We start from the raw sequence: 24,766 nt of genomic DNA on the forward strand, positions 1-24,766 counted from the left end.
AATATTTGAAAATTCTGCTTCCATGTGCTTTCAGAAGAACAGTTCCAAAAACTCTCAATCCTCTGTGGGAAAAGTAATCCTGCTTCGGTCTTAAATGGGAAATCCACTATTTTGAAACAGTAGCACTTGACTCTCCTACAAAAGGAAATATCCCTTTCACATCTACCCTGTCAAGATATGATAAATGTGCTAAACACAGACTGTTAATGCATTGTGAGTGCTCCATTATGAGTACAATCACAAAATTAATATATTTTATGGAAAATTGTATTAAGTTTGGCTGGACATGAAAAACAATTATTGAGAAGATATAGGTTTGACTGTATCCTTTCTTTTGAAATCTTGAATATTTGACATTACCCAGGGACGCTTCTTCTACTTTCATTAACTTGTACAATTTTAACTTTCCAAACAGACTGGAACTGCCATGGTGTTAAGGGCTTGGATGGAGAGGAAGTTGTTAAGTGTGCACAAGAAACTTGACCTATTCTTGGGAAATAAAGCAGGTCAGGTGACTGTGGTGTCAGTGGGAGAGCACTTTGGGGCCAGTGACTATAATTTAATTAGTTTTTTAAAAACTAATGGAAAATAATAGATCCAATCTAAAAGTTAAAGTTCCAAATTGGAGGAAGGCCAATTTGGATGATATTATGCAAGAACTTTCAAAAGTTGTTTGGGCACACATGTTCGCAAGTAAAGAGACAGCTGGAAAGAGGGAAGCCTTCAATAATGAGAGTCCAAAGACAGTATATTCCTGTTAGGGTGAAGGGTGAAGCTGGTAAGTGTAGGGAATGCTGGATGATTAAAGGAATTAAGTGTTTAGTGAAGAGAAAGAAGGAAGCATATGTCAGGTATTGACAGCAGAGATCGACTGAATCCTTACAAGAGTATAAAGGCCGTAGGAGTACATTTAAGAGGGAAATCTGGAGAGCAAAAAGGGGATGTGAAATAGCTTTGGCAGATAGAGTTAGGAGAATACAAATGGATTCTACAAATACATTAAGGACAAAAGGGTAACTAGGGAGGGAATAGAGCCCCTTAAAAAAAAAATCAGCAAGGTAGCCTATGTGTGGAACCACAGGAGATGGGGAGATACTAAATGAGTATTTTGCATCAGCATTTACTGTGAAGGAGGATGTGGAAAATATAGAACATGGAGAAATAAATAGTGACATCTTGAAAAATATCCATATTACAGTGTAGGTGGTGCTGGCTGTCTTAAAACGTGTAAAGGTGAATAGACCCCCAGGACCTGATCAGGTATACCCTATAGCTCTGTAGAAAGATAGGAGAAGTGATTGCTGGACCCCTTGCTGAGATATTTGTATCATCGATAGCCACAGATGAGGTGCCGGAAGACTGGTCATTGGCTAATGTGGTGCCACTATTTAAAGTGTTAAGGAAAAGCCAGGGAACTATAGACCAGTGAGCTTGACCTTGGTGGTGGGCAAGTTGTTGGAGGGAATCCTGAAGGACAGGATTTACATGAAATTGGATAAGGACTGATTAGGGACAGTTAACTTGGCTTTTTGCACAGGAAATTATGTCTCACTAACTTCATTGAGTTTATTGAAAAAGTAACGAAGACGATTGATGAGGGCAGAGCTGTAGACGTGATTAAATGGATTTCAGTGAGGCATTCAACAAGGTTCCTCATGGTAGACTGGTTAGCAAGGTTAGATCACATGGAATACAGGGAGAACTAGCCATTTGGATACAGAACTGGCTTGAAGATATAAGATAGACAGTGGTGCTGGTAGAGGGTTGTTTTTCAGACTGGAGGCCTGTGACCAGTGGTGTGCCACAAGCATTGCTGCAGGGTCCACTGATTTTCATCATTTATATAAATGATTTGGATGTGAACATAAGAGATAAAGTTAGTAAGTTTGCAGATAACATCAAGATTGGAGGTGTTGTGGACAGCGAAGAAGGTTACCTTGGAATATAACGTGACCTTGATCAGATGGGCCAATGGACCAATGAGTGGCAGATGGACTTTAATTTAGATAAATGTGAGGTGCTGCATTTTGGAAAAGGAAATCAGGGCAGGACTTAATGGTAAGGTCCTGGGGAGTGTTGCTGAACAAAGCGACCTTGGAGTGCAGGTTCATAGTTCCTTGAACATGGAGTCCCAGGTAGATAGGATAGTGAAGAAGGCTTTCCTTTATTGGGAGGTCATGTTGTGGCCATACAGGACATTGATTCAGCCACTGTTGGAATATTGCGTGCAATTCTGGTCTCCTTCCTATCGGAAAGATGTTGTGAAACCTGAAAGGCTTCAGAAAAGATTTACAAGGATAAGGAGATTCCTAAAATCATGAGGGTTATGGGGGGGGGGGAGGGTTGGGGGGGGGGGGGGGATCTAAAACTAGAGGGCAGAGGTTTAAGGTGAGGGGGAAAGATTAAAAAAAAGGGCCTAAGGGTCAACTTTTTCCACACACAGGGTGGTGTGTGTATGGAATGACTTGTCAGAGGAAGTGGTGGAGACTGGTACAATTACAACTTTTAAAATGCATCTGGATGGGTATATGAATAGGAAAGGTTTAGGAGAGATATGGACCAAGTACTGGCAAATGGGACTAGATTTATATAGGATACCTGTCGACATGGATGAGTTGGACTGAAGGATCTGTTTCTGTGCTATATATTTCTATGACATGGAAGTAAATTAACTCTCTTTCTCTGCCTTTCTCTCTGGGCTCCATTCCCAACTATCCTCTCATTCTTTCTCCCCCAACATTCTGTCATCAAGATAAATACCACATTTTTCTGAATTCTGTCAGTTCTGATGAAGGGTCATTAAACTCAAAACGTTAACTCTGTTTTCAGTCCACAGATTCTACCAGACCTGCTGAGTTTCTCCAGCATTTTCTGTTTTGTTTCAGATTTGCAGCATCTGGAGTTTTTTGTTTTATATTATTATGAAAGTAGATTACTTTCCTTAGCTTGTATAATAAGAAAGTTAAAATACTTACTACACTTTGGCTCATAATAAACTCCATGGCTATAAAATCTAAAGGACTTATGTGAAGCATCCATCCCAACAGCCACTGGCCCATTTTTAAAGATGGCCATTTTTAATGCTTCTCTTCTTCCTGATGTGACATTGACGTAGCTTTTCAGCTTGGCCGTGAAGACAGATTGGTTATAGTGGCAGAATCCATTCTGTACAGAGTAAAAACAGGAAGTTTAAAATTGATTGCAAATTGAAATTGTAAAAACAATTTCAAACATTTCTGGGTATAGCAGTCATCATCTGAAGACAATGTGGGCTTTCAATTACTTAAAAGTTGAATGTTCTTATTTCTTGAAGGGTCATTCATTCTGTTGGAAATCAGAAGCACTGTCTCAGCAAATATATTTGTTAAACAGAAATTAAAACAAAATCCTAGAAGGGTTTCAACAGTTGACGAGGGAAACAGAGTTAACGTTTCAGGTGAACAAAAATGTCAGGTCTGAAGTTTCTGCTTTTATTTTAGATCCCCAGAATTCAACTGACCATTGACCTTTCTTCCAATCCACTCCTTACTCAATGATACTACATAGAAAGTAAACTATAACATTATTCTCAGTGTTAAATAATATTACTCTTCAAAAAGCAGCAAAATACTTCAGTAAAGCTGCATAGACATGGTGAGTTTAATATTGTTGTTTCACAATTATTAGATTAAATTAAATCTTCCTTAATGTTTAGAATCTCACAGTAAGTCAATAAAGCAGTGTTCTTCAAAGGTTCCTCTTTTCCAATTTTGTTGTGCAAAATATTTACATTTCACACCAAGATGCTCGTGCACAGAGAACAGAGGTCCATAAAACTGGGCAGCTGATTTCTCATCTTGCTGCTTATAACTTGCATCACGTGGGCTCAGTTAGATGCAGAGACCAAGCAAAAATCTGAAATTCTTGATACAGAGTTTCAGGTCTGGATTTTCAAGGGATCCAAATTGCTTCAGAAGCACAGTTGCTTTTAACACTATTGCAGAAAAACAAACTCATCAGAAAACTCTTGAATTCTCTATTCCAGAAGATTGTGGAAGCTCAACATTTTGAGTACATTTAAAGTTGATGTTGACAAATCTTTGAATACCATTGGTGTAAAGGCTTCTGAGAAAGTGTGAATTAAAAGGCATAGACACTTTGGATTTGCCATGATCATATTAAATGGTGTAGCAGGCTCTTATGGGCTGAATGGCCTACTCCTATTCCTAATACAGTACTCACCTGTCCCAGATAAGAACCATACGATTCTGCAGTTGCAATTCCACCATGTTTGATCATCCATTCATATGCTCGCCATTCTTCCCCTCCATCACAGGCAGCATTTCCAAAACCCCACGTACAATCAAGTAACATTTGCTGAGACAGTGGGACTAAAGATCCTGTCTGAAGGGAAACATAATCTAAGTTTACAGCAACAATGCCAAAAAGGATTGAAAACAATTAAATACTCATTGTCTATGTTAACAAACTTATTACAAGATCATGAAGGAAGCTAGCACTGACACTGGCTTGATTTACTCTGTAAACTAAATGCAAGGGTTTAATAGAACACCATTACTCAATAAAAATAGTCTCTGACCATTTATTACTTTTCAATTAATTGTTAAACTGATCGTAAATAACTCCCAGAAAAATAAGAAACTGGAGCAGTCGAAGTGTTTGAAAATGCAGTCATATTTTTTGTAAAACGGAAAAGGAATTTTAAGGCTTTTATACTTAATTTCACACTGTCCCTCTACAATATTTACTCTAAGACCGGCTTAAAAATAGTACCAAAGCACAAAGGCCAATTTTCTGTCTGGAATAATATCACCAAATTTAAGGGAGACATTTTCATACTGATCTTCTTGAAATGTTGAGAGAGTCATTCGTCTGGGTCCTGTTTCAAACAAGGCAATGCTGAACTGTTCAAATCTTTCCGTGCCTCGAGTATCAGGCGTCAGTAAGGCTTACTCTGTAACTCTCTTGAAGGCAATGTTCATCAATTGTGCATTGGGATAACCTTATCCTCATCTTTGTTCCTCCATGCAAAGCAGCTGCTTGCTTTCGTTTGCAAATATTGGTGTGTCTCAGATGCTAGCTTCTCACTATTTGTAGTTCAAAACCAGTTCACACACAGAATGAGATGAAAGTCTCACGTACACTGAGAAAGAAAAAAGCTGGAGTTTACAGCCCAGCCCCCACCACACAGCTGTTTGGTGATGTGGCAGGGGCATGTACCTGATCCAATACCTGCCCACCTAACCCTAATCCGAACCCCATAAAAACAACAGACAGGCAGTCCACTATCTTCTTAAAATTGGAAATTGAGCTTGTTAACAGGCCCATTTACCCAGACATTACGCTGTACAGACCATAATACAGATGGCAAGGCAGTAGGCTAAGCATAAAAACTGTTGGTAGGAAGGAGAATTGGTGACATGGTCTATTCTAAGAGGAACCTGGCGCAAATTCAACGTAACCCCTGCTCCCAACACCTTGGACGTCACCTCCAGCTTTGTGGCTTTCCATCTTGCTGCCAAAACCTTCTCTACCTTTCTGCAATCCCACCCCAACCAAACACATAACTTATCTCTGGGATTCATGTCATTTTGATACAGGAGCCCCCTTGCAGTCCCAGCAGTGACCACTCCGGAGTTCATTCAGCAGCCAGCTCATCCCAGCGTTGGACTGTCTTCCATTCAGGGGGCAGCCCTTAGCTTTTTACGGCTGCAGTGGCGTGGCTTCTTTAAAATTCAACCCAAGAGAATAGCAAATAAAACTGCCCAACTTGGCATTGAGGGGTCATTCTGTTGCAGAGATCGTAGGCTTATCATAATAGCGTGTGACTAGAGAACAACAATAATCAAACTAATCCTGGAGAATCCTAGCCAAATCACTAGAGGATATAAAATAATTGCTTCCATTCAATGAAATCACAGTCTTGTTTGCGTTAAATGGGAATGATGTTGGACCAAATTATGCAATAGCTAATGAAATTCCTGTGGCTGGGTCACACAGACTTCAAATCCTAATTCAGACCATCAATACTGTCAGTTCGGATCTAGCCCTAGGTTAAACCATTGCTTAGATATTTTACTGTTTTCCAAATTTTAATAGAGCAATAGAGAAACATGCTGTGCTATGGGGAAAAAAGCAGAGAAGGGAGAGAAATTGGATTTCAAAGACTTGGCAAAAGCATTAAGGGTCCTCATGGGCTGTACCATTCTCGGATAACTATTGTAGTACTTTGCAAACACATCATTCACCTTCAGAAAGAGTGCTCCTTCTATATTTCCAGTTGAACTAAAACTCCAACAGGATCCACACAGAGCTTGATCTTTTACAGGGGTCACAGCACCTTGAAGATATACAAGATTCAAAGTCAAGTTCATAAATCATTCCTTTGAATTAATTGGTTGTATCTGAATAATGCTGGGCAAGCAATTGAGAACCTCCTAAAAATTCACTTTTCAAAAATAAGATGTTTTATTAATTGATCTTGAGACATGTACAAAAAACGAGGATGGTGAGTAATGACTTTTGGAGACTGCCTGTTTGGAAGGACCCTGAAGAGTTGAGCAAAATCAAAAAGCTCAGCTTCCAGAGAAACCAGAGGCCAGTAAATCCTTCAGCTTCTCAGTCCACTGCCTTCACCTGTAGAAAATGTGACACATAGTCCATGTCCTCCAGGCAATACTGAACACAGAGTGGACCATCAAGGTACAAACCATCAGGATATGGAAGTCTTACAAAAGAACAGCGAAGGGACTTGGGACTGAATTTTCACTCAGTGACCATGCCAGAACAGGGACCAGAATGCTTTAAAAATGATTCATGGGATCTCAGTTCCAAGAGCATTCCCATCACTAGCAACTTTTACAGAGTACAGGTAGACAGCCCATGGGTAGACTCCTAACCTTTCCATCATGTGTGTCTTAAAAATCACACGACACCAGGTCATAGTCCAACAGGTTTAATCACTTTAGCAACTTAATCACTTAAAAACGTAACAGCAATCTAGGTTTGTTCAATGCATCACATCAGTTGTATGACACTTTGATCTTTTACTATAAATTCTGTGTCCTGTGATCCTGCCCCACTAGCTACCTGATGAAGGAAAGCTTGTACTTTCAAGTAAACCTACAGGAATATAACATGGTATCAGGTGACTGTAAACATTGCCCACCCCAGTCCAACACTGGCACCTCCACATAAAGGAGGGACGGGAGAAATGGAGCATTTCAGTGCCCCCTTCCCAATTCTGATCGAGTCAGGCTGCCGTATGAAGGAGAGCTGGCTCACAACCCTTTATTGGAGTCACAAACACTTTCGCAAATAAATTCAGAAGGTCAAATGCCATAATAGAAATCTACAGAGTATGTTAAGAATGTTTTTTTAATACAGTAATTAATGATAAGGCTTTGTTCTTGAAAAGTAGGTAACAACTGAATTGACCATCAGTGGAAAAGGATTCAGACACAATTGAATACATTATCCAATGTACAAAATGCTCTTATGCATTGATTTTCTTCAAACAAGGCATTTGCATTAGCTACACAAAGGGAGAAAGTCCCATACCATATAATCTCCAGTCTAAACTGGGAGGTGGCACAATTGATTTGTAAAGCTCTGTGGGAAAGGGCTGCCCATTGTTCAGTGTGGTACTCTTCAGTCTTCCATTCAGTACAGATACCTCATTTATTGTTCGGTCAGTCAAGTGATTAATTTCCAATTTGAAGGTCAGGTTTCTCCGATTCATTGAATGAATGTATCTGAAAAATAAAATCATAAACACAACACAAAAGAACACAGAACACTGGGCGGCACGGTGGCCCAGTGGTTAGCACTGCTGCCTCACAGCGCCAGAGACCCGGGTTCAATTCCCGCCTCAGGCGACTGACTGTGTGGAGTTTGCACATTCTCCCCGTGTCTGCGTGGGTTTTCTACGGGTGCTCCGGTTTCCTCCCACAGTCCAAAGATGTGCAGGTCAGGTGAATTGGCCATACTAAATTGCCCGTAGTGTTAGGTAAGGGGTAAATGTAGGGGAATGGGTGGGTTGCGCTTCGGCGGGTCGGTGTGGACTTGTTGGGCCGAAGGGCCCGTTTCCACACTGTAATGTAATCTAAAAAAAAACTGCACAGGGATTGAACAGCTCACTTGCTAGTGATCTAGCTTGGTGCCATTTGACACCTTGGCCTGGACAGTTTGTTTTAAAATTCTGACCAATTCTACTTTTGTATATCTTTGTGGTTTAACAGCCAGGTATGAGAAAGCAAGTACCGCACAGCAGAATATATGCAAAATAGTACATATTTTCTATTGTCCTTGTGCATGGATTCCTACTATTTCTGATAGCACTTTGGATATTCATCCTTAGATTGAGTGTGTTGCTGGTGAAGCCTGAATGTATTCCCCATCAATAAAAGCCCTCCCCCACTGATCTCAAAAACTACACCTTCCCCCACTGATCTCAAAACATCTGCTGATTGTTTGAATTTTCTTCTCTTCATTCATAATTTGGACCTCTTCCATTGATAATGGTCATACGCTAAATGGAAACAATCATTGGAGATTCAGAATAAATTCAAACTTGTTATTCATAATAATTCAAGTAATTTGTATTTGCTAGAGGCTTTAGAATTTGTCCAATTATTTTCACATAGATAGCATCCCAAGCAGCAGATGTCTCTCACAATTAGTCTATAATTTTATGTTGGCTACCCATAAACTGATATTCTTCTTTCAAGGCTGTAACTACACAATCTCAGACTCTAATTTCAATGGTCTGAGAATGCAGGTGGTTACTCATGCAAGGTTACTGGGTACCACATTAATGCATGACAATTTTTTGCCTTGTAATTTGCTCAAGAATTTACAGTAACGTCATAGAGTCATAGAGATATACAGCACAGAAACAGACTCTTTGGTCCAACTTGTCCATGCTGACCAGATATCCCAATGCAATATAGTCCCACCTGCCAGCACCTGGCCTATATCCCTCCAAACCCATCCAGATGCCTTTTAAATGTTGCACTATTTCTAGCCTCCACCACTTCCTCTGGCAGCTCATTCCACACACGCACTACCCTCTGAGTGAAGAAGTTGCCTCTTAGGTCTCTTTTATATCTTTCCTCTCACCCTAAACCTATGCCCTCTAGTTCTGGACTCCCCCAACCCCAAGGAAAAGACTTTTTCTGTTTATCCTTGTTGGACACCAATGGTTATATGCTGCCAACTTGCTTTTTTTGGAATATTGGTCATGTGAGAGTTGAGAAAACACAACCTGGTCTGCTGGATAGCTTTAGCCATCTGGACATAGAGCCAATGTCATTAAAGTCAATGTTGCAGAGGTTTTGCTCAAATACTTTTGAAGCTGCTTTCAAGAAAGCACCAGTATTTGTTCAATGGTTTCCCTAATGAATCTGGAGGATGTGGCAGAGAAGCTGGTGATGGAATTTCTTTAGTGCTTTAAGATTTTGTTGTTACACAGTCTTGGTCTCACTGCAGTATAGCAGACAGACAACAACAGCAGATTTGTATATTGGGACATCTGTTGATTGGTGGAGATCCTTCTTGTCAAAACAGAAGTCAGAAAGTAGCTAAAGGTCAAGCACAAAAATTTGGAGCCATGTACAGGCCAGACTAGGTAAGGACAGCAGATTTCCTTCCCTAAAGAACATGAATGAACTAGATGTTTCTTTTGACAATCCAATAGTTTGATGATTTGCCATTAATGAAATTGAAATGCATTCCATCAATTAAATCCCCAGCTGCCATGGTAGAATCTGAATTCTTGGATGTAGATCAATGCAACAAGCTTTTGAATGTCCAACAGTATTAGTTTTGATTGACAGTGATGTGAAAAACTGAACTGTTAACCCCATCCTCTAGAATCAGGGGCACAGTTTAAGGATAGGACACAGGCCATTTAGGACTGAGAAGAAGAGAAATTTCTTCACCAGTGTTGAAAGGGTAAATGGCTTACTCCTATTTCCATGTTTAAATTAAGCCTTTGTGAAATAATGCTTAGTTTTGATGACAATCACACAATGATAATCAATTACCTCATGTTGTGAGTAAATGTTGTTTTTCTCATCTCATGCTCCAGGTCATCTTTCTCGTAGTCCCTATTAAATTTCTTCTTGTAATACTTGAACAAGTCATGTGTCCTATTATCTTGGTCACTGTCAATTAAATCCTGAATGGGATTGGCCACAATTCTGTGTTCTGCTGCAGGACCAGGAAAACTTTCACAAGACAAACCTGTGATAATTTATACAAGTATGCGTTAGTGTCTAGTCATTATTTATCGGCCAGAATTAAGCATTGGCGGTAGGGGTCTCATCCACTGTTTGGAAACAACTGAAGGACTTGCCTCATTTCCAAGGGGAAAGGCCCAATGGAATAAAGTATGTGACCATCTCTGGGCCATTCCTGAAACCTTTCTCACTTCCAGCTACTAGCCAATCAGAACCTGGCAGCTCTCCACTATATAGAAACATATCAAATAGCAGCAGGAGTTGGCCATTCAGCTCTTTGAGCTTGCTCCACTATTCAACAGGATTGTGGCTGATCATCCAACTCAATACCCTGCGATCCCCCCCCCCGCCACCCCGATACTCTTGATCCCTTCAACCAACAACTACATTTAACTCCTTCTTTAAAAACAGTCAATGTTTTGGCCTTAACTGCTTTCTGTGGCTGAGAATTCTGCAGGCTCACCACACTCGGTGTGAAGACATTTTTCCTCATCTCAGTCTTACAGGTGGTGCTACTGGGAGTGCTGGCTGCTGTTGGTAATGCATCTTAGGAGAGGCCTGGGATTGTCAAAGGAACATCAAGCTAGAGACGAGCAAGGCTAGGATGGGGGAATGGAGAGCTCTCAGTGACTCCCTTTCTCCCTGATGCAGAGGTGCTTTGATTGGGCACAGAGCACCCTGATAGTGACAGCCTGTTCCATCACTGGTTGATATCCAGCAACTTCAGGGTGAGACCCTTAAATGGTCACTTCACGGCCACAACTGGCCTCTACAATCTTTGTCTTGCACCATCCTCACCCTCCCTCCCCAGAGCTTGTCCAAGGTGTGGGTTTTTTTCTTTATTAATTCATGGGATGAGGGTGTCACTGACTAGGTAGCATTTATGGTCCATCCCTAGTTGACCAGAGGGCAGTTAAGAGTCAACCACATTGCTGTGGGTCTGGAATCACATGTAGACCAGACCAGGTAAGGATGGCAGCTTCCTTCTCTAAAGGACATTAGTGAACCAGATGGGGTTTTCTGACAATCAACAAAGGATTCATGGTCAGCATTAGATTCTTAACTTTAGATATTTATTGAATTTAAATTCTACCATCTGCCATGGCAGATTTGAACCCGGGTCTCCAGGACATTATCTGTGTCTCTGGATTAATAGTCCAGCAATAATACCACTAGGCCGTCACCTCCCCATGAGGGCACACAGAATTAAATTCCGCTCGTGTTCAACATTCCAACTACTATACAAGTTATTTCACTTGTGAAACACGTTGCTTAAAAATTCATTCATGGGACATGGGTGTTTTTGGTGAGGTCAGCATTTAATGTCCATCCCTACTTGCCTTTGAACAGGGTGGCAAGGCCTTTTAGAGGGCAGTTAAGAGTTGACTACATTGCCCTGGATCTGGAGTCACATGGAGGCCAGCTCAGGCAGATTTCCCTCCCTATAGGACATTATTGAACCACAATCGGTGGGTCCTCATGGCCACCATTGCAGAGACTAGCTTTCAAATGTAAACTTCACCAGCTGCTATGGGTAGGCTTGGGTTCAAATCCCACAAAGTCTTAGCCCAAGACTCTGATTTACAAGTGTCTCTTGTACATACAAAAAGTCTTTACGAGATATCCTGTGAACTACTGTTTACATGGTTTTGGTTTTGATGTTCTAAACCCTTCTCATTCAGCAATTAAATATTAAAATTGTGTGGGTGGGGAAGAAAATAGGCAGTTAATCTGTAAAAGTCATTCTTTATGCTACAATTTGTTATGTTTAATGTAAATAAAGGAAAGCTTATCCCAAAATGATTCTATTTATTTCACTAATGACTTCAAAATGATCCTGTAAATATGCTTGTAATTTTCTTTCATTCATTCAGAGGATGCCAGCAGTGCTGGCGAGGTCAGCATTTATTGCCCATCCCTAATTGCCCAGAGGGCAGTTAAGAGTCAACCACATTGCTGTGGGACTAGAGTCACATGTGGGCCAGGCCAGGTAAGCATGGCAGTTTCATTCCCTAAAAGTCATTAGTGAACCAGATGGGTTTTTCTGACAAAGGACAATGGATTTATGATCATCATTAGATTCTTAAGTCCAGAATTTTAATGAATTCAAATTCCACCATCTGCCACGGCAAGATTCAAACCCAACTCCCCAGAACATAGTCTTTTAATCCAAAGAACAAGGCAAACGATAATATCACTGGGCCATCGCCTCCCAATTAATATTGAACAGTTAAGCATTTCAAACTTGCAACTTGTCACTTGTAACTCTTCTCTCTCCAACTCCTAGTTCCTTCCTCCAATATGTACCACTTCAGAACCATCTTATCCCAAATCTTAACCTACATAGATCCATAAAGCTCTACAGCACAGAAAAGGCCCTTCGGCCCATCGAATCTACAGCAGTCAGAAACAAGCACCTAACTATTCTAATCTCATTTTCCAGCTGAAAATGTGTTGCTGGAAAAGTGCAGCAGGTCAGGCAGCATCCAAGGAGGAGAATCGACGTTTCGGGTATGAGCCCGTCTTCAGGACCAGCACCATTTTCCAGCACCAGGATAGTGATCTGTATAGCATGACATTGAAGATGTATTTAAATGTGCATTTGCAATGTTATGAGGGTTTCTGCCTGTACCACCCTTACAGGTAATGAGTGACCATTCCCTTACAAGGAAAACACTCGTCTTCCAATCAGCATCCACCAAAATGTGACAGGGAACACAACAAGGCATGCAAGGTTAATGGCCAAATGCTGGAAAATGGGATTAGAACAGTTCAGTGCTTAATTTTGACCAGTGCAAACTTGATGTTCAAAAGATTTTTTTTGTGTGCTGCAGATCTCTATAACTCTAATATTGTATTGCATCAACAGAACCTTAGCACACTGCCACATTGTAAGTCATGAAAGCAGGGTGTTAATGTAAATTAAAACAATCATCTTGGGGCAGCTCTTAAACACAAAGAGAAAACCCCCAGGAACATCAAGACTTTGAGCAATTTAATCAAAGTTTCTGGAGCCAATCAACAGGGTCAGTGGTCCAGTCACTCTTCCCACACACATTCCTTCAAACTTCAAGACTGACTTTTGAAACAAGTAAATAAAGGGAAATTATAACCACATAACATGCTGGTGCTGCACAAGGCTGCAGCATTTGTCTGCTGGATCTTTTACCTTTAGGAAGTTTGAAGACGTTTGGGTCCACATCATACTTCAATTCATTGTAATCTATTTCGTACTTGTCATAATGTCCACCAAACAAGGTATTGTATCCCATCATTTCATAATGGACAGGAATGGGGCCTTGACTGGAACTGGAAAGCCACATGGTATAAGTATTCTTCTTTTTATCTACCACAGTGACATTTTGCCATACACTGCAATGACATCCTTTGAAATCCTCTTCCTTTATGAACTAAGAAATAAGTATATATAAGAACACAGTTACCAGCAAGATTTTGCATCAGTTTAATTTACCTTTAGCTTCTTTGTAAAAATGTGTTCATTCATGGTAATTTGCCTCAGCAGTACTTATTGCCCAGGAGTAGGTGATGGTGAGCTGCTGCTCTTAGCCTCCGCAGTCTGTGAGCTGTAGGGATACCCACAGAGCTGTGGAGAGGAGGGAGTTCCAGAATTTTAACCCAGTGACAATGAAGGAACAGAAATATCGATCCAATGGTCATGGTGGTTGTGAATTGGAGGAGATTGTGAATGTGGTGGTGTTCTCACTAATCATTCATAAGATGAGGGTGTCACTGGCTAGGCCAGTTTTTATTGCTCATCCCCATCCCTAGTTGCTCAGAGGGCAGTTAAGAGTCAACCCCCACATTGCTGTGGGTCTGAAGTTGCATGTAGGCCAGAGTAGGTAAGGATGTCAGATTACCTTCCCTAAATCACATTAATGATCTAGATGGATTTTTCCAACAATTGGCAATGTTTCATGGTCATCATTGGATTCTAGATGGCAGAGATTGCAGGTTTCGAAGGTGTAACTAGAGGGTATTTGGTGAATTCCACAGTGCATCTTGTAGATGGTAAAGATATTTTCTAATCAGCATGCTCCAAGATGTTATTACACACATTGGAGCAGGTGGGACTTGAACCCATGCCTCTTGTCTCAGAGGTAGGCACACTGCCACTGCACCATCCTGCCATCTGCTGCTACTGTGTCAGCGGTGAAGAGAGTGAATGGTGAAGATGGTGACTGGCTCACGAATAGATAGTAATCCCTCCTCCTTATTGTTATGGGGAGGTGATGGTCTTATTGCTGGACAGCCAAACCAGAGACCCAGATAACATTCTGGGGACCTGGGTTCAAATCCTGCCACAGTAGATGGTGAAATTTGAATTATATATATATATATATTATCTGGAATTAAAAGTCTCACAATGACCATGAACCTATTGTCAATTGTCAGGAAAAAAACATCTGGTTCATTAATGTCCTTTATGGAAGTAAACTGCCATCCTTACCTTGTCTGATCTGGCCTACATATGACCCACAGCAATGTGGTTAACTCTTAACTGCCCTCTGGGCAGTTAGGGATAGGCAATAAATACTGCCTAACCAGCAAGGCCTTCATCCTGTGAATGAATAAAGGACACAAAATTATGGCCTTTCCTGCAGATATCAAATAGAATTCAAAAGGTTAATAACTTTATTCTAATGCAAGGAAGGAGTACCTGAACATTTCAGCTTTGATTAAATGAACTCATTGTTAAAATTTTCAGCAACAATTTCCTGGTTTGACATGATGCCATTCAGTTCTGTGTCATTAGCATTTCAGTCCTTTTCCTTTTGATCATACACATCCTCACCTGAAAACTTTGCAAAGCTGGAATAACTGGCTGTGCAGTGATAGGATTATGGATGGTCCCATTTAGTTGAAAGCATTTGATAACATTTATCTCAGTTTCTGTAGTTGCTGGAGAAATTTTGTAACTAATTCCAGCTGGCTTTTCAAATCCATGCTGTAGGGTTATAACCTGACCTGTTAAGTTGGTAGAAACATTTACTAAAGATTTCTATATTAAAATATAAAATAAATAGCATCAATTCTTTACAGTAGATTCTTATGCTCATGACCAGCTTAGTTCTGAAGATATTCTGTCTTCAGCAGTAATATAATACTCATTTTGCTCTTCTAACAAATTATAAAGTTATCTACTGAAAAAAAGTACAAATTTCCTACAAACTGCCACTCTCATGGTCTCAAATCCAGGCGTTCCAGTCAATGTACAAGTTTTTTTTTTAAACAGAGACTGAGTTTAGAAATGAGATGATCTCTTTGAAATGTACACGATTTTGATAGAGCTTGAAAGGACTGACACTGATACTGTCCCCCTCCACCACTTCCCTCCCAGCTGGGAATCTAGAACACTGTCGGGCACAGTCACAGGATAAGGGGCCAATCATTCAGGCTTGAGTGAAGAGATATTTCTTCTAGGCTGCAGATCTTTGGAATTTTTTTCTGTCATTGAACACATTTAAGGCAGACATAGATTTTAGACATTTCAGAGACAATTGTGAACAAAGATAACAGCTGTAACGATATTGAGTGACAGAACAGGCAGGGGGGAATACAGTCTTCTCTAACTCTGATATTCCATCTTCTTATGATTTCCTCTTTCATTAACCCAGAAGACTAGAAAGTGAACTGAGCCTAAAACTCTCCCAATATTGTCTTTCACCAAATTCACTCAGAGTCTAAATTTAGGTAAATTCAGAGCTGAAACAAGTGCTTTCGAGTCATTATGATATTTCTCAGACTGGAGAGAGAGAGTAATTTACAATAATTTACGATACCATGATAGTATTCAACGCGGCTGACTTGCCCAGAGTAGTTGTACCAAGCTTCAAATGGTTCTTCAATCTCAGCGAATGGCAAAATAATAGTCCCTGTCAACAAAATGATTTACAAAGTAAGTTTGACTGATGAGGTGCAGGTCAAGTACAAGCTTCACTAACAAAACAAGCAACATCTGATCATTCTCAATTGTTCATTATTTATTCTGGTCAACAATCAAAAGATAAAATTCAATTTCATATACTTTACACAAATTGTTGAAACAAAGTTACAAAATTGTATCTTTTCTATAAACTGGAAGTATTTTAATTTGATCTCCTTGACACTAGATTGTAACTTAGCATCTGTGCCTTTAGCTGTTAAAGCACTAAACTACTTACATCTCTATCCTTGTTTATGGCATCTCTTAACATCTAAGCTTTTAAACCAAGAATTTGGTCATGTGTTCAAATGAAACTCATCTAACAATCCTGTTTGATAAAACTCCTGTAAATTACTTGGGAGTTTTCTTTTCCTAATAAAAGCTGTAATTGGAAGCACATCATATGAATCGGGCTGAAAAAGAAAATAAATTCTAGTATAGGCTTTTGTTATACATGCAAACTCCTTTGAAAAACATATTGTCACAAGTCCATATATTTATGAAGAAAAATTGTTAATTAGGTCGACAGCATTTTGTAATCTAACTAATTTTTGGTAGCTGAACAAATCAGGGACAGATCAGCAAGACAGATCATCTCCCAAACAAAACAAAAACAACATAATTCTCACTTGCAATATCATATTTCTTTGTCAAAAGATCATGTGCTCACCAAAGTGCTAAAAATTATACACTAGCTTTGAAAACTAGAAAATTTTAGCTCAGCAGTTTTTCTAAGTCTGTGCGTTTCTCTAAAGCAGTGAAACCAGAACATACTGGAACTATTGTAAAGATCCCTGGAGTCCAATAATCATAAACAAGTGATTTGAATTTCCAATGACTGACTTAAATAAACCTCATGGTAAGATTTCATGTTGAAAGCCCTTAAAGTTACAGAAGAACTAAATTAACCATGAGTAAACATGGCCAGCTTATACAGAAGATGACAGAAAAGATATTCACCATTTTAACCATGACTGAAAACTTTATCTCGAGTAAAGTTTTGCAGCCTGCTTGTCACAGAATTGCAGTTTTTAACTGGAGGTAGTCCAAAATTATTTCCACCTTCCAACTAGAGTCATAGAAATGTACAGCATGGAAACAGACCCTTTGGTCCAACCCACCCAAGCCGACCAGATATCCCAACCCAATCTAGTCCCATTTGCCAGTACCCAGCCCATATCCCTCCAAACCCTTCCTATTCATATACCCATCCAAATGCCTCTTAAATGTTGCAATTGCACCAGCCTCCACCACTTCCTCTGGCAGCTCATTCCATACACGTACCACCCTCTGCATTTCTTTGCGGAAGGCGGAGAGGGGTGGGGAGGGAAATATATCCCTGGTGGTGGGGTCTGTTTGGAGGCGGAGAGGGGTGGGGAGGGAAATATATCCCTGGTGGTGGGGTCTGTTTGGAGGCGGAGAGGGGTGGGGAGGGAAATATATCCCTGGTGGTGGGGTCTGTTTGGAGGCGGAGAGGGGTGGGGAGGGAAATATATCCCTGGTGGTGGGGTCTGTTTGGAGGCGGAGAGGGGTGGGGAGGGAAATATATCCCTGGTGGTGGGGTCTGTTTGGAGGCGGAGAGGGGTGGGGAGGGAAATATATCCCTGGTGGTGGGGTCTTTTTGGAGGCGGATGATTTGGTTTATGCGGAGGTTTGTAGGGTGGAAGGTGAGCACCAGGGGGGTTCTGTCCTTGTTGCGGTTGGAGGGGTTGGGTCTGAGGGCGGAGGTGCGGGATGTGGACGAGATGCGTTGGAGGGCATCTTTGACCACGTGGGAAGGGAAATTGCGGTCTCTAAAGAAGGAGGCCATCTGGTGTGTTCTGTGGTGGAACTGGTCCTCCTGGGAGCAGATACGGCGGAGGCGGAGAAATTTTAACATCAGTCAGTCAGTCAGTCACTCCATCTTTCTGTCCTATAATGAGCCACTTTCTCTGGATTGAGAGAAAGAGAGGGATTGAGTGAGATGAATGTGGGTGGCACAACTGTTAGTGCCAATGCAGGTGGGGGAAACATGAAGTGTCCTCTGTAAGGGAATAGACAGTGCAGAGACTGCACAAGGTTACACACATGGAGGGTGGGGTGGGTGAGAGGGCAATGTTGAAAGCGATAGCGAAAGTGCAATAGAGCATGAGGATTGGTGGGACGTGGTTGCAATAAAAGAGAGAGAGCAAATGTGAGGTGTTGGAGAGAAGATGGTAGCACTAATCCCTGGTAGTGCAGACACTTCCGGATATTTCTCCTGATGGCTGGGACTATACTGACCCAGGTGGCAACTATCGACCAAGCTGGCAGGGTCTGGTATTGTGCCCACACTGCTGGTCCTGTGGCAAGTGGTTGGACCCCTGCTGTGCCACCCTATCCACCAGGACTTGGAATTATATTGTATTTTCACTGATGCTGGGTTAAAATCCTGGATTACCCTCTCTAAGGGTATTGTGGATCATCCTACAAATGTGGACTCACCACCACCTTCTCAAGGCAGCATCTAGGGATGGGCAATAAATGCTGGCCCAGCCCGTGACACCCACATGCCATGAGTGAATTTCTAAAAATTCAGATCAAGATAACCCAAGAAAACAAATACTCCATTCTTTTGTTATTCAGCCTCTCATATCTTACAATGTTCAGATAATTCTTACAAGTTTCATAATTTAATTGTAAGTAGTTTCTCCTGCAGACTGTCAACAGGTTCTATTAATAGTGTCGGCTCATACTAACTCTAGTCCATTATTTCACAATAGGCGTTTCTCCCTTTTAAAACTGCTGTGAACGCAACAAAGAGATGGATTGCTTAGAAAACCACAATGTTGCACAACAACAAAATCGTATTCCAATACGACATCGACACTTCCACCTCTTAGAGATGTACAGCACAGAAACAGACCCTTCAGTTCAACTCATCCATGCTGACCAGATGTCCGAACCTAAGAGTCCCATTTGCCAGCACTTGGCCCATATCCCTCTAATCTTTCCTATTCATATACCCATCCAGATGCCTTTTAAATACTGCAATTGTACCAGCCTCCACCAATTCCTCTGGCAGCCCATTCCATACACACACCACCCTCTGCACGATAAGATTGCCTTGTAGGTCTCTTTTATATCTTTCCCCTCTCACCCTAAACCTATGCCCTCTAGTTCTGGACTCCCCAACCTCAGGCAAAAGACTTTGTCTATTTATCCTATCCATGCCCCTCATGATTTAATAAATCTCTATAAGGTCATCCCTCAGCCTCCGACTCTCCAGGGAACACAGCGCCAGCTCATTCAGCCTCTCCCTATAGCTCAAATGTACTTGACTTTTGCTGCTGACTGTTGACAATAATATAAGGACAGTGGCTCAGTAGCTAGCACTGCTGAGCCACCTAACTAGGGACCCGGTTTCGATTCCACCCTTGGGTGACTGTCTGTATGGAGTTTGCATATTCTCCCCGTGTCTGTGTGGGTTTCCTCTGGGTGCTCCGATTACCTCCCTCAGTCCAAAGATGTGCAGGTTAGGCGAATTAGCCATGCTAAATTGCCCAAAATGTTAGGTGCATTAGTCAGAGGGAAGTAGGTCTGGGTGGGTTACTCTTTGGAGGGTTGGTGTAGATTTGTTGAGCTGAAGGGCCTGTTTCCACACTGTAGTGAATCTAATCTAATCTAAGCACTCCAACCCTGGCAACATCCTTGTAAATCTTTTCTGAACCCTTTCAAGTTTCACAAAATCTTTCCGATAGGAAATAGACCAGAATTGCATACAATATTCCAATAGTGGTCTAACCAATGTCCTGTACAGCCACAACATGACCTCCCAACTCCTTTACATAATCCTCTGACCAATAAAGGAAAGCATACCAAACACCTTCTTCACTATCCTATCTACTTTCAAAGTACTGTGAACCTGCACTCCAAGGTCTCTTTGTTCAGCAACACTCCCTCAGACCTGATCATTAGGTGTTTAAGTCCTGCTCTGTTTTTTGTTCTACCATTTGTCAACATTTTATCCAGCCACTCTGCATGGTATTACCACCTCCAGAGGGAGTTCCATAGAATTGATAGAGCACAGATAAACAAAAACAAATACAATTCCATCTAACTTCTTCAAACAAAGGAGTAAGGTCATTTGAATGGAAAGGCAATGAAAGCACTGTTGTCACACGTAAATTTTAACTATGTTCACCTAAAAGGTTTAATTTCACATCCATTTTGCAAACATGAGAAAAATCCCAAATGGCATTTCTAGTGTAAAGTAGGGCTCCCATTAAAAACAGTGCAGTGAGACAGGTCAATTCAGAAAATGGCATCATGATTATTCTGATTTTTTGGGGGTAAATACTTCTTCTCTGTTTTGTTTTACTTCTCATCTGCAAAAGCTTTTGGTAAAAAAAATGTAAATTAATATATCCAATGTTTGCTCAAATAAATTCTTGCTCTTTTTTCAAAAATCTTATTTGAAAACAATGTGGACCATACCTGAAATATGGTAAACATCTGGAAATGTAGGGACATTTGAAGGCTTGACATTCACCACTAGAGAAAACAAATAGTTTAGTTATTTAGTTATCTATGAACACAACATTTTTGGTTGTGACTATTATATTTGTCTCTCAGACAGTGGGTTTTGTTTTTGTGATTCACTTTAATTTGGAAATTACGTTAGCTTTATTTGTTTTGTCTTGTAGTAAAATATTTTAATATAATTAAAGAGGTCTCTAACAATTATTTACCCAAATAAGCTAAGATACACAAAGAAGGCAGAAGAATAAAAGCAAATTTCTTGAGACGCTAAAGATCTTAAAAGTAATTAGGAAGTACTGGAGAAACTCAGCAAGTCTGGATGTGTATGGTCATACTGGACTTGAAACATGAACTCTGTTTCTCTCTCCACAGATGTTGTCAGAACTGGTGAGTTTCTCCAGCAATTTCTGTTTGAATTACAAAGAAAACAGAACTAGTATGCTTTTTGGACCATCACCCAGTTTAATAAACTCCAAACCAAGTTATAGAGAAACCAATAGTGCTAACAATTCTAAAAAAACCTATACATAGAACATAGAACAATACAGCACAGAACAGGCCCTTCGGCCCACGATGTTGTGCCGAACATTTGTCCTAGCTTAAGCATCCATCCATGTACCTATCCAATTGCCACTTAAAGTTCGCCAATGATTCTGACTCCGCCACTCCCACAGGCAGCGCATTCCATGCCCCCACCACTCTCTGGGTAAAGAACCTACCCCTGACATCTCCCCTATACCTTCCACCCTTCACCTTAAATTTATGTCTCCTTGTAACACTGTTGTACCCGGGGAAAAAGTCTCTGACTGTCTACTCTATCTATTCCTCTGATCATCTTAAAAACCTCTATCAAGTCACCCCTCATCCTTCGCCGTTCCAACGAGAAAAGACCTAGCACTCTCAAACTATCCTCGTACGACCTATTCTCCATTCCAGGCAAATTCCTGGTAAATCTTCTCTGCACCCTCTCCAAAGCTTCCACATCTTTCCTAAAGTGAGGCGACCAGAACTGCACACAGTACTCCAACTGTGGCCTAACCAAAGTCCTGTACAGCTGCAACATCACTTCACGACTCTTGAATTCAATCCCTCTGCTAATGAACGATAATACTCCATAGGCCTTCTTACAAACTCTATCCACCTGAGTGGCAACCTTCAAAGATCTATGTACATAGACCCCAAGATCCCTCTGTTCCTCCACCTGACTAAGAACCCTACCATTAACCCTGAATTCCGCATTCTTATTTGTTCTTCCAAAATGGACAACCTCACACTTGGCAGGGTTGAAATCCATCTGCCACTCCTCAGCCCAGCTCTGCATCATATCTAAGTCCCTCTGCAGCCGACAACAGCCCTCCTCACTGTCCACAACTCCACCTATCTTCGTATCATCTGCAAATTTACTGACCCACCCTTCGACTCCCTCATCTAAGTCATTAATAAAAATTACAAACAGCAGAGGACCCAAAACTGATCCCTGCGGAACTCCACTTGTAACTGGGCTCCAGGCTGAATATTTACCATCTACCACCACTCTCTGCCTTCGACCGGTTAGCCAGTTTTCTATCCAATTGGCCAAATTTCCCTCTATCCCATGCCTCCTGACTTTCCGCATAAGCCTACCATGGGGAACCTTATCAAATGCCTTACTAAAATCCATGTACACTACATCCACTGCTCTTCCCTCATCCACATGCTTGGTTCTCTTGCTTCCCACATAATTCTAGGATATATCCCGTCAGGCCCAGGGGACTTGTCTATCCTCAAGTTATTCAAAATGTTCAACACATCTTCCTTCCTAATAAGTATCTCCTCTAGCTTACCAGTCCATTTCACACTCTCCTCTTCAACAATACGGTCCCTCTCGTTTGTAAATATAGATATCAGAAACAAAACAAAATGCTGGAAAAACTCAGCAGGTCTGGCAACATCTGTGGAGAGAAAGCAGACTTAACATTTCAGGTCCAGTGATCTTTCTGCTAAGGTCATTGGACCCCAACCATTAACTCTGCTTTCTCTCTACAGATGCTGAGGACCTGCTGAGTTTACCAACAATTTCTGTTTTTGTTTGTGGTAACAATTCTCTTTGTCCAAAACCAAGTCCACGCATCATTTATTGAAGTCTAGAAAGCTTAGGTAAAACTGGCAGAACTAAGGTTTAAGTGCATCAGGTTTCACAGGTTGGTGCTGGTGCTTAATCAGCCAAATCGCTCTCTGGCCTCTCCAAGACACAGTACCAGGTAATATGTTCATTAGCTTCCAAACTCCCTTATATCTTTCAGAACTACCTGGAATCTTAATTCTATCGACCCCCAAGGTTCTCAGCCCAACTAAGGAGACATTGCTGGATCTGGTGCTGGGAACTGAATTGGGAAAGACGGGCCAAGTGTCCGTGGAATGCTTTGAGTAGGTGACATCCTGTATCATAAGGTTTAGATCAATAATGGGAAAGAACATGAAATAATCTAAAATAGATCTTCTACATTGGAAAAGGTCCCATTGCAGTGTGATGAGATGGGAATCCAGCCAGGATTAAATGGAACTATAGACTGACAAGAAAAACTGTAATGGAAAAATGGATGATGCTTAGGAAAAAGCGCTATGAATACAGGCTGGGTACACTGCAACAAAGGAGCCCAAAACTAGAGTTCTTTAGATAATGAGGATTATGATGAAATTAAAATAGAGGGTTTATGATGCATATCAGGTGAATTCTTTAGGTGATAGGGCAAATCCAACCAGTTGAGTGAGCTGGTGAAGAGGAAAGTAAAAAAGAATGAGAATTGAAAGGCAGGCAACATATAAGTGAACCTAACAGGGGAGTTTCTCTAGTATTCTCTGTGAATACTTCGTGAGTTCTTTGTACTGATTCTTAATGAGGAAGAAGAATCAATCTATTGATATAAGTGGAGCTGATGGAGGCAATAGATAGTATGAAATTTGAGAGGTAGGAGATAGCAGAAAGGGGAGATAGGTTACCTATTCCTGATGACTTCCATCCCCATTTCAAAGTTGTCATGGGCCAGAAACAGGCAAATGGGACTAGTTTACTTTGGAATTATGCTTGGCATGGACTGGTTAGACCAAAGTGTCTGTTTCTATGCTGTATGACTAGACAGCTGGAGAACTTTCAATCCACTGTAAAGTGGAAGATGCCAGATGATAAGAGAGCAGCAAACATGTCCCACTCAGTCGAGAACATATAAAAGCACTTGTGACTGCAGGCGATTGAGTCTAATATCAGAGATGGCGGTAAGATTTTCGAGTCGATAACCAAGGAGAAACAAAACCAGTAAGTACTTGGAAAGGCTTGAGTGATTTAAGGAAAGGCAGCATGGAAATTATAAGAGGAAGGTTGTGTTGGATTGATCTAATTCAATTTTTTGAGAGAAGTAATTAATGAAACCCTTAAACAAGCCAACGAAAACACCCCAGCCAGGTACGTATAAACTAGAGATTAAGCAACGTGCTAAATCAGATTTTGCCCCATTCAGATCAAACTCCTTTTGCTGCCCTGCGGCTGAGTGATTTAGATTCACCACCAAAACAGAATCAGAGACAGTCAGATGACAGACACGCCACTCGAGCCATCGAGAGTGAGATAGGGAGAGTATTGGGAGCGGGACAGACGCCGGCATTCCGGGAGGAGAGTGGGTGAAGCTGAGGGAGACAGATGAGGGGGCGAGGGTTTCAAGGGGCTGAAGATGATTACCTGACAAACAGCTCATCAGCAACGCCACAATGCCGCCCCTCCTCAGCATCTCCATCACCTGGAGCTCCCTCACAACCACCTCAACCTGGGGGCGTGGGGGGAATGTCACTCATTCATCCCCCCAACCAATCAACACCAACCAAGGAGGTGGGGGGCGGGACTTCTCTCACAGAACAACCAATCAGCATCGCTCAATGGGGGGGCCTCAGCCATGGGCGGGGCTGCACATCAGCCCCGCCCAAGCACAACCCCCAAAATCCATCCCCCACCCCCACCCCCCAAACCCTTCACACACCCACCCATTCCAAAGTCCCTCACACACATCCACACCCACCCCCAAAACCCCTCACCCATCCCCCAAAACCCCTC

General features: G+C 41.4%; 1 protein-coding gene across 2 annotated transcripts in view; it reads right to left on the minus strand.

Annotated features, from left to right (window-relative positions):
* LOC122563405 (digestive cysteine proteinase 1-like) overlaps positions 1 to 24,480 on the minus strand; it is a 27,685-nt gene extending 3,205 nt beyond the window's left edge. The window contains exons 1-10 of one of the 2 annotated variants that reach the window (XM_043717143.1): positions 24,398 to 24,480; positions 20,641 to 20,697; positions 16,043 to 16,135; positions 15,055 to 15,227; positions 13,411 to 13,651; positions 10,047 to 10,245; positions 7,561 to 7,754; positions 6,249 to 6,340; positions 4,222 to 4,383; positions 2,976 to 3,165 (exon numbers count right to left, since the gene is read on the minus strand). In XM_043717143.1, the coding sequence (XP_043573078.1) occupies positions 2,976 to 3,165; positions 4,222 to 4,383; positions 6,249 to 6,340; positions 7,561 to 7,754; positions 10,047 to 10,245; positions 13,411 to 13,651; positions 15,055 to 15,227; positions 16,043 to 16,135; positions 20,641 to 20,697; positions 24,398 to 24,452 (1,456 nt within the window). In that variant the 5' untranslated portion in view covers positions 24,453 to 24,480. The remainder of the gene's footprint in view (positions 1 to 2,975; positions 3,166 to 4,221; positions 4,384 to 6,248; positions 6,341 to 7,560; positions 7,755 to 10,046; positions 10,246 to 13,410; positions 13,652 to 15,054; positions 15,228 to 16,042; positions 16,136 to 20,640; positions 20,698 to 24,397) is intronic. The other variant, XM_043717144.1, reaches the window with a different exon arrangement.
* Positions 24,481 to 24,766: the final 286 nt, after the last annotated feature.

Source organism: Chiloscyllium plagiosum, chromosome 27 (genome assembly GCF_004010195.1).
Source record: "Chiloscyllium plagiosum isolate BGI_BamShark_2017 chromosome 27, ASM401019v2, whole genome shotgun sequence".
NCBI lineage: Eukaryota > Metazoa > Chordata > Chondrichthyes > Orectolobiformes > Hemiscylliidae > Chiloscyllium > Chiloscyllium plagiosum.